This window comes from Crinia signifera, chromosome 6 (genome assembly GCF_055691185.1).
Source record: "Crinia signifera chromosome 6, ASM5569118v1, whole genome shotgun sequence".
NCBI classification, from domain to species: domain Eukaryota; kingdom Metazoa; phylum Chordata; class Amphibia; order Anura; family Myobatrachidae; genus Crinia; species Crinia signifera.
The window spans coordinates 5,449,366-5,463,447 of NC_139222.1; the positions used below are offsets into that span (position 1 = coordinate 5,449,366).

Sequence of the window (14,082 nt, forward strand, 5' to 3'; positions counted from 1 at the left end):
CGATTTCGGGCGCGATGAAAAAATCGGCAGCCCGGATAACTCACAAGTACCGGGTTATCACCTCTATGTGGATAACTTTTACACCAGCATCCCCCTGTTTAAGGCCCTTGGTTCAAGAGGTACAGCAGCTTGCGGTACTGTGCGCAAGAACCAAAGAGGCCTCCCAAAAACGCACGTTGCCCAATTACTGAGAAAGGGTGAAAGCAGGGCACAATCCACCGAAAATATGTTGTTGGTCAAATATAAGGACAAGAGGGATGTCCTTATACTGACAACAATTCACGGAGACAGTACCACCTCCGTCCCTGTACGAGGTACCAGTACCCACACCTCAAAACCTATTTGTATCCTAGATTACAATAAGTACATGGGCGGAGTGGATCTTTCAGATCAGGTACTGAAGCCGTACAGTGCCCTGCGGAAAACAAAAATATGGTATAAGAAGCTGGCCGTGTATATCATCCAGATGGCACTGTATAACGCTTACGTACTATTCCGTTCTACCAGCCAGACGGGGACATTTATGCACTTTCAAGAGGAAGTCATAAAGGGCCTAATATTTGGGAACCAGCAGGCAGAGGGCCCCAGTACTTCTAGTACTGGCCCCAGTACTTCTAGTACTGGCCCCCGTATTGTATCAGGGCAGCATTTTCCTAACGAAATCCCCTCCACTGGAAAAAAGGGCAGGCCACAAAAAAGGTGCAAAGTTTGCTATAAAAAGGGAATAAGAAAGCAAACTATTTTCCACTGTGAAACTTGCCCCGACAAACCCGGCCTATGTATGAAGGAGTGTTTTAAAATATACCACACATCTATGGATTATTAGGTTCATAATTTCACCGTGCTTTGGGGGTCTTGCTAATGCCACATAGCACCCACCATTCATTCCACCAGAATCTGTGCTGCAAAATCCAAATATCCCTCCTTCCCTTCTGAGTCCTGCCATGCACCCAAATGGTATTTTTTGGTCACATGTGAGGCATTGCCGTACTCGGGAGAAATTGGGGCACAGATTTTGGGGTGCTTTGTCTCCTTCATTCCTTGTGAAAATGAAAAATTTTGAGCCAGAACTGCATTTTTGTGTAAAAAAATGTAATTTTTCATTTTCACAGCCCAGTTGTACCAAAATTGGTGAAACCCCTGGGGGTTTGAAATGTACACTATACCCCTAGATGAATTCCCTGAGGGGTGTAGTTTGCAAAATGGGGTCACTTGTGGGGGGGTTCCACTGTATTGGTGCTTCGGGGGTCTTGCTAATGCCACATAGCACCCACCATTCATTCCACCAGAATCTGTGCTGCAAAATCCAAATATCACTCCTTCCCTTCTGAGTCCTTCCATGCACCCAAATGGTATTTTTTGGTCACATATGAGGCATTGCCGTACTCGGGAGAAATTGCGGCACAGATTTTGGGGTGCTTTGTCTCCTTCATTCCTTGTGAAAATGAAAAATTTTGAGCCAGAACTGCATTTTTGTGTAAAAAAATGTAATTTTTCATTTTCACAGCCCAGTTGTACCAAAATTGGTGAAACCCCTGGGGGTTTAAAATGTACACTATACCCCTAGATGAATTCCCTGAGGGGTGTAGTTTGCAAAATGGGGTCACTTGTGGGGGGGTTCCACTGTATTGGTGCTTCGGGGGTCTTGCTAATGCGACATAGCACCCACCATTCATTCCACCAGAATCTGTGCTGCAAAATCCAAATATCACTCCTTCCCTTCTGAGTCCTGCCATGCACCCAAATGGTATTTTTTGGTCACATATGAGGCATTGCCGTACTCGGGAGAAATTGCGGCACAGATTTTGGGGTGCTTTGTCTCCTTCATTCCTTGTGAAAATGAAACATTTTGAGCCAGAACTGCATTTTTGTGTAAAAAAATGTAATTTTTCATTTTCACAGCCCAGTTGTACCAAAATTGGTGAAACCCCTGGGGGTTTGAAATGTACACTATACCCCTAGATCAATTCCCTGAGGGGTGTAGTTTGCAAAATGGGGTCACTTGTGGGGGAGGTTCCTAACTTTTAGCATCTTATGGTGCCTAGAAACCTACATGGTGCCTAAAAAATAATCTCATAAAAAAGAGGCTCCAAAATCAAGTAGGTGCTCCTTCTATTATGAAGCCTGTGGTTTGGTCAACGTGCACACTAGGGCCACATATAGGATATTTATGAAAACAAAAGAATTGGGGGAAGCAATTTTTAGTCACATTTCTCTAGTAAAATCTACTGTGTTCCTTAGAAAAATGTATTAAAATTGAAAATCTGCTAAAAAAATTAAATTTTGAAATTTCACCTACACTTTGTTTTAATTCCTGTGAAACACCTAAAGGGTTAACAAACTTCCAAAATGCTGTTTTGAATACTGTGAGGGGTGCAGTTTTTGAAATGGCATCATTTATGGGGGTGTCTCACATACAAGTCCCTCAAAGTCACATCAGAACTGAACTGGTCCCTAAAAAAATCAGTGTTTGAAATTTTCTTGAAAATTTGAGAATTTGCTATTCATATTTTAAGCCTCCTAGTGTCCAAAAAAATTAAAAGGGGGTTGAAATAATGATGGCAACATAAAGTAGACATATGGTCTTTGTTAGTTATTAACTATTTTGAGTGGTATGATTATTTGTCTCACAAGCAGAAAACTTAACATTTAGCAAATTGCAAAATTTTCAATTTTTTTTTACGACATTTTGGTATTTTTCACAAAAAAAACACAGACTGTATCGACCAAAATTTACCACTAACTTAAAGTACAATGTGTCACGAGAAAACATTCTCAAAATCACTGGGATAAGTAAAAGCAATAAAAAGTTATCCCCACATAAAGTGATACATGTCAGATTTGAAAAAAAAAAGGCTCTGTCAGTAAGGCAAAAACAGGCTGCGGCGGTAAGCTTCTCTTATGTACCCCTCCCTTCTCTTAGGTACCATCCCTTCTCTTATGTACCCCTCCCTTCTTTTATGGGCCCTCCCTTCTCTTATGGACCCCTCCCTTCTCTTATGGACCTCTCCCTTCTCTTATGTACCCTCCCTTCTCTTATGTACCCCTCCCTTCTCTTATGTACCCCTCCCTTCTTTTATGTACCCTCCCTTCTTTTATGGACCTCTCCCTTCTCTTATGTACCCTCCCTTCTCTTATGTACCCCTCCCTTCTTTTATGGGCCCTCCCTTCTCTTATGGGCCCTCCCTTCTCTTATGTACCCCTCCCTTCTCTTATGGACCCTCTCGTCTCTTATGTACCCTCCCGTCTCTTATGTACCCTCCCGTCTCTTATGTACCCTCCCTTCTCTTATGTACCCCTCCCTTCTCTTATGTACCCCTCCCTTCTCTTATGTACCCCTCCCTTCTCTTATGGGCACTCTCTTCTCTTATGTACCCTCCCTTCTCTTATGAACCCCTCCCTTCTCTTATGAACCTCTCCTTTCTCTTATGTACCCCTCCCTTCTCTTATGGACCTCTCCCTTCTCTTATGGACCTCTCCCTTCTCTTATGTACCCCTCCCTTCTCTTATGTACCCATTATTCTATTGTATCTCTCTTCTTATGCAGCCATCTTTTAAATACACCAAGAAAGACAATTTGATTAACAACACATTACTTTTATTACAGACGAGACAGAATCAGATGGCGACACTATGCAATACGCTAAACGCTATTGTCTAATCTTTCCGTTCCGTGCTATCACTATATACATATATACCACAGAAATATAAAACTAGGTTATTGTACAAATGAGCCAGAGTGAAAGATTAAAGATTTCATTGAGAGGATTAGCGAAAGTTTAAAGTATAAAAAAATATAAATAATAATAATAATTTAGCTTATTTACACATGAAATATTAAATACGGGGTCAGATTTACTTTTAATTGGACAATAATGTTGATACATGATTATAAATAAGTATCGCATTTGACCTTACTTTGATTTTCAGCAAACTCATAGGGCATGTAATAGGGCCACATACCAATACATCGGGGGACATTTTTCTAAGATGGGAGTTCCATTTCACATGGGATGTTGCAACATCCCTGTGTAATAGATATCCCATCTTAATAAATTTTGGGCCATTGAGTCTATTTACATATTGTTAAAAGGATTCCCACATTGAACAGTTCTTTAAATGCCAACACTGCGCCAGCCTACTTCCGCATCATGTCCTGAAGATTAAACAATCAATATCGTCCAAAGGCGCTGTACCGTTAGTGATACAGAGGAATCGGAACCCAAAATGGGGTTGTATCACAGATTAATATCAGCTCGGCTACTGGACCCAGGAAATTCATCTGCTTCCTAGGTGACCACAGCTGCAACCAGAACTTCTGAAAATTCGGAGAGTGGGAGAAGGTTTATTCCATAAAATATGAGGCAGATCGTCTATTCCAAGGTGTCCATGGCCATGCAGCATGAAATTCTCCAGATCGAGAAGAAGATCTGCTTATAAGATAATTGGTGAAGGAGATAGTTACCACTATCAGATTGACTTTTGATTGCTTCAATGACTTTCTGTCTTCACCTTATTCTACCCGTACCAGACCTCCTAGGCCAGATGCCGATCACTGCATTACTACTGGGGGGGGGGGGGGGGGCTGATAAAGCCCCTATCGCAAGGTGGTGAGATCCTCTGGGCAGGTCCACCTTTACCCTCTGAGGGAGTTGCATCAAAATGCAAGCAAATTACATACCATTTCTTGCAACAATTTCATAGGTTGATTTTTTATAATTTAGTAAATAATAATAATACTGGGTGAAATTCTGATCAATACGAAATTCAAGGTTGCAGATAAAAACGAGCATTGAAAACATATCCTGCTAGACAAATAAGATCAATTACACATATTTTGTGTTAGAATTAAATAGTAATGCTAAGTCTCATATACAATATATAAAACCGAACAGCAAATAACATTGATATTTTTTTCACGCTAAGGGGGAGATTCTCTAAAACAGAAATGCGGTAAAAACCCCGTTATCTGGGTTTTTAACGCATTTCTGTATGCTCTGTGCCCCCTCCGCCGTGTCACCACAGCAAAAGCTGGTGATTCCCTGCAGAAGCCTATGGGCTTCTTACCGCAGCGATGTGTGAGGGATCCGTCACGGATCCCTCCCAGCATGCCCTGCGGCCGACGCCGTGCTCTGCACATGCGCAGATGGACTTCCGGGTCACAGACAGATACCATGGACCAAAAGAGGCCACTTATGTTAAGACTTCTTTATTGAGAAGAAAGGCCTCTCCTATTGTCCAATCATTGAGTTATATGTTATGTGTTGTTCAGTCTTTTATGATGTATACTACTTCTAGTCCAGCCTTTCCACAAAATATGTGTAATTGATGCTAGTAGTATACATACGTAGGAGGTATTGGAGTATCTTGTAGGTCTCCAGCAGCAACCTGTTGTAGTATGATACTCATCTGACTTCTATTCCGGCCTTACACACTGTAGATTAATGTTCAGAGGAGAAAGGCAATATCTGACTGGGGTTCCTGATGTCACAAGGGTACTGACCTGGTCCTCCATCCTTGGTGGTATGTGTAGGATACATGACTGTCCATTATTTTCCCTCTGAGTGAATTCTCCTATGTGAAGAGAGGGATGACTTAAACATGAAGCACTTCCCGCATTCCGAGCACACATACGGCTTCTCTCCCGTGTGCGTCCTCCGATGTGCGGCAAGAGTTGACCTCTCGTTGAAACACTTCCCGCACTCCGAACATCCGAAGGGCTTTACCCCCGTGTGCGTTCTTTTGTGCGTGACCAGCGAGGTCTTGACGCTGAAACTTTTCCCACACTCCGAGCACACAAACGGCCTCTCTCCGGTGTGAGTCCTCTGATGCGTAGCAAGTTGGGTATGGTAAGGAAAACATTGGCCGCATTCTGAGCATTCGAACGGTTTCTCTCCGGTGTGAGTCCTCTGGTGGGCGACGAGATGGGCGTTGTAGGAGAAACACTTCCCACATTCCGAGCACCTGTAGGGCTTTTCCCCTGTGTGAGTCCTCTGATGGGTTAGAAGTTGGGAGTTGAAGGCGAAGCCTTTGCCACACTCCGAACACACGCACAGATTGTCGCCTTTGTGGATGCGCTCATGGGCAGATTGCGCTGCCTTGTCGGTGAAACATTTGCCACACACCGAACACTCGTACGGTTTCTCGCCTGTGTGGGTTCTCTGATGTGCAATCAGTTGGGAATTGAAAGTAAAACATTTGCCGCATTCGGGGCACTCATACAGTTTATATCCTGTGTGCATTCTCTGATGTCTAGTAAGTGTCGACTTCTTTCTAAAACATTTCCCACATGTTGGGCACTGAAACGGTTCTTCCCTCGTTGGGGTACTTTCTTGTGGAGCAGGTTGGCGCTTCTTCAGGAAACATTCAAACTCTTCCCCTCTGAGGTATGCTTTCGGATACTCAACAAGACTTGACAAATCTCTAAAGGAGTTCCCATCTTCATAAGATGTTCCTTCACTATAACTTATCTGATGTCCAGAATGAGCTGAATTGTGAACCTGTTCCAAAGATTCTGTTAATACTGACTTTTTCCTTTTTCTTTGATCTTCTATACAGGCATCACTTGTGGGTGTAAATATTTCAGTACCAGTGAGCCCTTCTCCATCACATGAGACTGGTTCCTCCAAAATATGAGTAGATGCATCCTGTATATGATCTGGAAATGTACAAAAGTCACTGTTTCTTATGGTTCCTCCTTCCCATGACACCGATTTCACCTCAATATGAGATGTATAAATTGTTTGACATGTGGGAGTATAATTATCAGTGTGTGTGAGGTCTTCTCCATCACTTGAGGCCGGTTCCTCCTTAATATGAGTAGATGTATCCTGTGTATGACCTGTGGGAGTATAATTATCAGGGTATGTGAGGTCTTCTTCATCACATGAGGCCGGTTCCTCCTTAATAAAAGTAGATGTATACTGGGTATAGTTTATGAGGGTTTCTTCATCACATGAGACCAGTTCGTCCTTAATATGAGTAGATGAATCTGGTCTATGACCTGTGGGAGTATAATTATCAGGGTGTGTGAGGTCTTCTCCATCACATGAGACCGGTTCCTCCTTAATATCAGTAGATGTATCCTGTGTAAGACCTGTGGGAGTATAATTCTCAGTGTGTGTGAGGTCTTCTCCATCACATGAGGCTGGTTCCTCCTTAAGGGTAGATGTATACTGGTTATGTTCTATGAGGGTTCCTCCATCACATGAGACCGGTTCCTCTTTAATATTAGATGTATTTGGTTTATTATCTATAGGTATATAAGTGTCAATGTCTTTGGAGGTTCCTCCATCAGATGAGACCGGTTCTTCTTTAATATATGTAGATGTATGCGGTGCATGATCTGTGGGTGTATAAATGTCATCATCTCTGTGGGTTCCTCCATCACATGATATGGATTCCGCTTTATTACGAGTAGATGTATATTGCATATGATATATTTGGGTACGAATATTGGTGAGACTTTCTCTTTCAGATGGAGTTGATTCACCGGTCACTGTTCTCCTATGTGATCTTGGCATCTCTTCTGGTTTATATATTTCCAGATATTTCTTTGAGTTTACAGCATTCGACGACGCTGTCGGACTGGACAATGTGGCCTCATATGCTCTGTTCTCATGCGCATCTGTAGAAAATAAATTGACAGTTACTATTTTGTGGTTGAACTAAACAAAGGTTTGAAATGAACACGTGTATGATCATCGCAGTTACCTCTTAGACATCTCTACGGGGGACAGGCCATTAGCTGCGGCCAGACAGAGGCAGGTAATTAGGTATTTCCTAAATATTGCCCTAATAACACAGGGCCTGGGAGTTGGCTATGGTACCCAGGTGGTTGACCATGACTAGGATGTCACCAAAAGTTTAACGTTGACAATCTGTTGACTGTTTGACCATATGCATGTAATAAAATGTGACAGATAGACACACATATCAGTTCTAAAGGTGCTCACACGTGGTAAGATGTTTTAAACAATATGTTTTTTTTTGACTGTTTGGAACGACCAATCGTTTAAAACCTTCCAGTGTTTGGGCATGATGAAGATCTGATGCAGGTGCCTGCGGGTCGTTCATTGAGCCTGCTGATCCCTTCAGCATGCAGAAAGATAAATGACGTGTCATGCCTACACATCGTTCCATATGTAGGCATGATGAATGATGTGGCCATGTCCTGGCACCAGCACCTCTGCCCGCCCACGAGCTTCTATATATTTTCTCTAAGCCATGTTGTTCAATTGGGTATTAACATTTTTACTGTCACCTTGTCCTACTTCCCTCTGACATCACCTTGTCCTACTTCCCTCTGACATCACCTTGTCCTACTTCCCTCTGACATCACCTTGTCCTACTTCCCTCTGACATCACCTTGTCCTACTTCCCTCTGACATCACCTTGTCCTACTTCCCTCTGACATCACCTTGTCCTACTTCCTTCTGACATCACCTTGTCCTACTTCCCTCTGACAGCACCTTGTCCTACTTACTCATGATGTTACCATGTTCTGCTTACCTTCTGATCTCACCTTGTTCCGCTGTACTTCCCTGTGATGTCACCTTGTTGCGCTGTACTTCCCTGTGATGTCACCTTGTACTATTACCCCTGATGTTACCTTTTCCTACTTACCTCTGACTTCAGCTGTGATGTCACCTTGTCCTCCTACCCGCTGACATCACCTTGTCTTACTGTACTTCCCTCTCACTACTTGTACTACTTACCTCTGACATCACCTTGTCCTACTTCACCCTGATGTTACCTTGTTCTACTATACTTCCCTGTGATGTCACCTTGTCCTCCTACCCGCTGACATCACCTTGTCTTACTGTACTTCCCTCTCACTACTTGTCCTACTTCACCCTGATGTTACCTTGTTCTACTATACTTCCCTGTGATGTCACCTTGTCCTACTTCCCCCTAACGTTAATGTGTTCTACTATATTCCCATCCGATGTCACCTTGTACTACTTACCCCTGATGTCACCTTGTCCTACTTCCATCTGATGTCACCATGTTCTACTATATTCCCATCTGATGTCACCTTGTACTACTTACCCCTGATGTCACCTTGTCCTACTTCCCTCTGATGTCACCATGTTCTACTATATTCCCATCTGATGTCACCTTGTACTACTTACCCCTGATGTCACCTTGTTCTTCCTCCCTCTGACATCACCTTGTGCTACTGTATAGAGGTACGGAAAAGGCAGAGAGATTGATACAGAGGGGACTATGAGACATATAAGGGGCGGCAAAGGCTAAGGTTTTCTTTCTCACCCAGCCCCCATCCTGACACATGTCCTGCAGGGTTGACGACTTTTGTAGTCTCTCCAGGAGAAGCCCGGAGAAGAGACTGTCAGCAGGAGTTTTGGGGCGGGGCTTGAATGTGACATCATTAAGCCTCGCCCCTAGGATGGAAATTACATGATTTGCCAATCTCTGCGGAGAAGGCGGGGCTAAAAATGACACGAATATGACACGAATATGACACTTTAGCCCTGCGCCCTCCTTGGAGATTGGCAGATCAGGTTATTTAAATGCCGTGGTCAGGGGGGAGGAAGCCACGATCAGGGGGGGTTGCCCACCTTTTTTTTTTCCAGGACCCTCCCGGACATTCCAGGAGGGTAGGCAACCCTGATGTCCTGTGTCTTCAAGTCCAGAAGATATCTCAAGAGATATTATTATTATTATCTACAACCACTGTGCTCATGTTGTATAGTGTACACATGAGAAGGTCCCCTTACACACCAGATGTCACATGCACTGCACAGGACAATGACCGGTTCTTACCCGCTGCTATTTGGGGCCAGTGATTCTCCATCACATACCTCCCAGCATGCCCCTCTCCAGGAGGACACAATGCTCTGCTCCTGGGCTTCCCTGGTAATGTATGATTGCCATCACCTGTGGTGACACCTTTCTTATCAGTTACCTAGCTCCCCACAGGTGCTGGCAATCCTACATTATACATACCTCCCAGCATGCCCCTCTCCAGGAGGACACAATGCTCTTCTCCTGGACTTCCCTGGTAATGTAAGATTACCAGCACCTGTGGTGACACCTTTCTTATCAGCTACCTAGCTCCCCACAGGTGCTGGCAATCATACATTATCCATACCTCCCAGCATGCCCCTCTCCAGGAGGACACAATGCTCTGCTCCTGGGCTTCCCTGGTAATGTATGATTGCCATCACCTGTGGTGACACCTTTCTTATCAGTTACCTAGCTCCCCACAGGTGCTGGCAATCGTACATTATACATACCTCCCAGCATGCCCCTCTCCAGGAGGACACAATGCTCTGTACCTGGGCTTCCCTGGTAATGTATGATTGCCAGAACCTGTGGTGACACCTTTCTTATCAGTTACCTAGCTCCCCACAGGTGCTGGCAATCCTACATTATCCATACCTCCCAGCATGCCCCTCTCCAGGAGGACACAATACTCTGTTCCTGGGCTTCCCTGGTAATGTAGGATTGCCAGCACCTGTGGTGACACCTTTCTTATCAGTTACCTAGCTCCCCACAGGTGCTGGCAATCATACATTATCCATACCTCCCAGCATGCCCCTCTCCAGGAGGACACAATGCTCTGCTCCTGGGCTTCCCTGGTAATGTATGATTGCCAGCACCTGTGGTGACACCTTTCTTATCAGTTACCTAGCTCCCCACAGGTGCTGGTAATCATACATTATCCATACCTCCCAGCATGCCCCTCTCCAGGAGGACACAATACTCTGTTCCTGGGCTTCCCTGGTAATGTAGGATTGCCAGCACCTGTGGTGACACCTTTCTTATCAGTTACCTAGCTCCCCACAGGTGCTGGCAATCCTACATTATCCACCTCCCAGCATGCCCCTCTCCAGGAGGACACAATGCTCTGCTCCTGGCCTTCCCTGGTAATGTGTGATTGCCATCACCTGTGGTGACACCTTTCTTATCAGTTACCCAGCTCTCCACAGGTGCTGGCAATCCTACATTATCCATACCTCCCAGCATGCCCCTCTCCAGGAGGACACCATGCTCTGCTGATGGGCTTCCCTGGTAATGTATGATTGCCAGCACCTGTGGTGACACCTTTCTTATCAGTTACCCAGCTCTCCACAGGTGCTGGCAATCCTATATTATCCATACCTCCCAGCATGCCCCTCTCCAGGAAGACACAGTGCTCTGTTCCTGGCCTTCCCTGGTAATGTAGGATTGCCAGAACCTGTGGTGACACCTTTCTTATCAGTTACCTAGCTCCCCACAGGTGCTGGCAATCCTACATTATCCATACCTCCCAGCATGCCCCTCTCCAGGAGGACACAATGCTCTGTTCCTGGACTTCCCTGGTAATGTATGATTGCCAGCACCTGTGGTGACACCTTTCTTATCAGTTACCTAGCTCCCCACAGGTGCTGGCAATCCTACATTATCCATACCTTCCAGCATGCCCCTCTCCAGAAGGACACAGTGCTCTGCTCCTGGGCTTCCCTGGTAATGTATGATTGCCAGCACCTGTGGTGACACCTGTCTTATCAGTTATTCAGCTCCCCACAGGTGCTGGCAATCCTACATTATCCATACCTCCCAACATGCCCCTCTCCATGAGGACACAATGCTCTGTTCCTGGTCTTCCCTGGTAATGTAGGATTGCCAGCACCTGTGGTGACACCTTTCTTATCAGTTACCTAGCTCCCCACAGGTGCTGGCAATCCTACATTATCCATACCTCCCAACATGCCCCTCTCCATGAGGACACAATGCTCTGTTCCTGGTCTTCCCTGGTAATGTAGGATTGCCAGCACCTGTGGTGACACCTTTCTTATCAGTTACCTAGCTCCTCACAGGTGATGGCAATCATACATTATCCATACCTCCCAGCATGCTCCTCTCCAAGAGGACACAATGCTCTGTTCCTGGGCTTCCCTGGTAATGTATGATTACCAGCACCTGTGGTGACACCTTTCTTATCAGTTACCTAGCTCCCCACAGGTGCTGGCAATCATACATTATCCATACCTCCCAGCATGCCCCTCTCCAGGAGGACACAATGCTCTGCTCCTGGGCTTCCCTGGTAATGTATGATTGCCAGCACCTGTGGTGACACCTTTCTTATCAGTTACCTAGCTCCCCACAGGTGCTGGCAATCATACATTATCCATAAATCCCAGCATCCCCCTCTCCAGGAGGACACAATGCTCTGCTCCTGGGCTTCCCTGGTAATGTATGATTGCCATCACCTGTGGTGACAACTTTCTTATCAGTTACCTAGCTCCCCACAGGTGCTAGCAATCATACATTATCCATACCTCCCAGCATGCCCCTCTCCAGGAGGACACAATGCTCTGCTCCTGGGCTTCCCTGGTAATGTAGGATTGCCAGCACCTGTGGGGAGCTAGGTAACTGATAAGAAAGGTGTCACCACAGGTGATGGCAATCATACATTACCAGGGAAGCCCAGGAGCAGAGCATTGTGTCCTCCTGGAGAGGGACATGCTGGGAGGTATGGATAATGTATGATTGCCGGCACCTGTGGGAGCTAGGTAACTGATAAGAAAGGTGTCACCACAGGTGCTGGCAATCATACATTACCAGGGAAGCCCAGGAGCAGAGCATTGTGTCCTCCTGGAGAGGGGCATGCTGGGAGGTATGGATAATGTAGGATTGCCAGCACCTGTGGGGAGCTGGGTAACTGATAAGAAAGGTGTCACCACAGGTGCTGGCAATCATACATTACCAGGGAAGCCCAGGAGCAGAGCATTGTGTCCTCCTGGAGAGGGGCATGCTGGGAGGTATGGATAATGTAGGATTGCCAGCACCTGTGGGGAGCTAGGTAACTGATAAGAAAGGTGTCACCACAGGTGCTGGCAATCATACATTACCAGGGAAGCCCAGGAACAGAGCATTGTGTCCTCCTGGAGAGGGGCATGCTGGGAGGTATGGATAATGTATGATTGCCAGCACCTGTGGGGAGCTAGGTAACTGATAAGAAAGGTGTCACCACAGGTGCTGGCAATCCTACATTACCAGGGAAGGCCAGGAACAGAGCATTGTGTCCTCCTGGAGAGGGGCATGCTGGGAGGTATGGATAATGTATGATTGCCAGCACCTGTGGGGAGCTAGGTAACTGATAAGAAAGGTGTCACCACAGGTGATGGCAATCATACATTACCAGGGAAGCCCAGGAACAGAGCATTGTGTCCTCCTGGAGAGGGGCATGCTGGGAGGTATGGATAATGTAGGATTACCAGCACCTGTGGGGAGCTAGGTAACTGATAAGAAAGGTGTCACCACAGGTGATGGCAATCATACATTACCAGGGAAGCCCAGGAGCAGAGCATTGTGTTCCTGAAGGAGAGGGTCGTGTTGGGAGGTATGCCATCATCACGTCCTTGTACAGACCCCTGTGTTCCTCTATATACTCCCCATCCTGCATGGAGAGATAGACAGTGACATCCTGACACCTTATAGGCACCTGACACTCGCAGTGTCATCATCAGTAATATATTTATCCACATCCTCCCGCCTAACACACTGATAATAATATTATAATAACAATAATATTGAGGTTAATAATAATAAATCACCTCTTCCAGGGACAAAGCATCGGAGCCGGAAACGGTCTCCGTCCACAGCAGCCGTATTATAACCCAAAATCCGGGTGATTTTGCTCCCTGCAGACTACATCAAAATGGCCGCCGTGCATGTTGTACAATGAGCAGTTAGTGATACACAAAATGGCCGACCCTCTGCAGCTGCAGACACAGTAATACAATCGGTACACTCTCTGCGTTCCTCTTGCTGTATAGATGAGCCGTGATGCTAGGGTAACACTGATATTAATGCATCTGTCACTTGCTGCTACGAACCCGCGGCCATTTTGTCGTGGTCTACACCATGATATACAGTATAACACTGTCCCTTATAGAGCAGTTTTGGTCAGAATACAATAAAAGCAATGAGATCCTATACAGCAGCATGTACTACCAGACCTGAGGTGGCCATAGAACAATGGCAATAAATTAATTACTAGGTGTAAGACTCTGAGCCTGCGGTGAGTGACTCAGGGGGCAGGGCCAGGATAGGCGTGTCGTTAGGGACCAC

At 45.6% G+C, this 14,082-nt stretch overlaps 1 protein-coding gene across 1 annotated transcript; it reads right to left on the reverse strand.

Annotated features, from left to right (window-relative positions):
• Positions 1–3,582: 3,582 nt before the first annotated feature.
• LOC146009877 (uncharacterized) lies at positions 3,583–13,674 on the reverse strand. Its single transcript, XM_083150456.1, has 2 exons — positions 13,566–13,674; positions 3,583–7,627 (listed from the first exon to the last, which is right to left on the reverse strand). The coding sequence occupies exon 2, from the start codon at positions 7,521–7,523 to the stop codon at positions 5,550–5,552; it is 1,974 nt and encodes a 657-aa protein (XP_083006582.1). The 5' UTR covers positions 7,524–7,627; positions 13,566–13,674; the 3' UTR covers positions 3,583–5,549.
• Between the last annotated feature and the right edge of the window lie 408 nt (positions 13,675–14,082).

Excerpts from the sequence above, each read along its gene's own strand:
- LOC146009877 (XM_083150456.1), bottom strand. The coding sequence starts at position 7,523 with ATGCCAAGATCACATAGGAGAACAGTGACCGGTGAATCAACTCCATCT.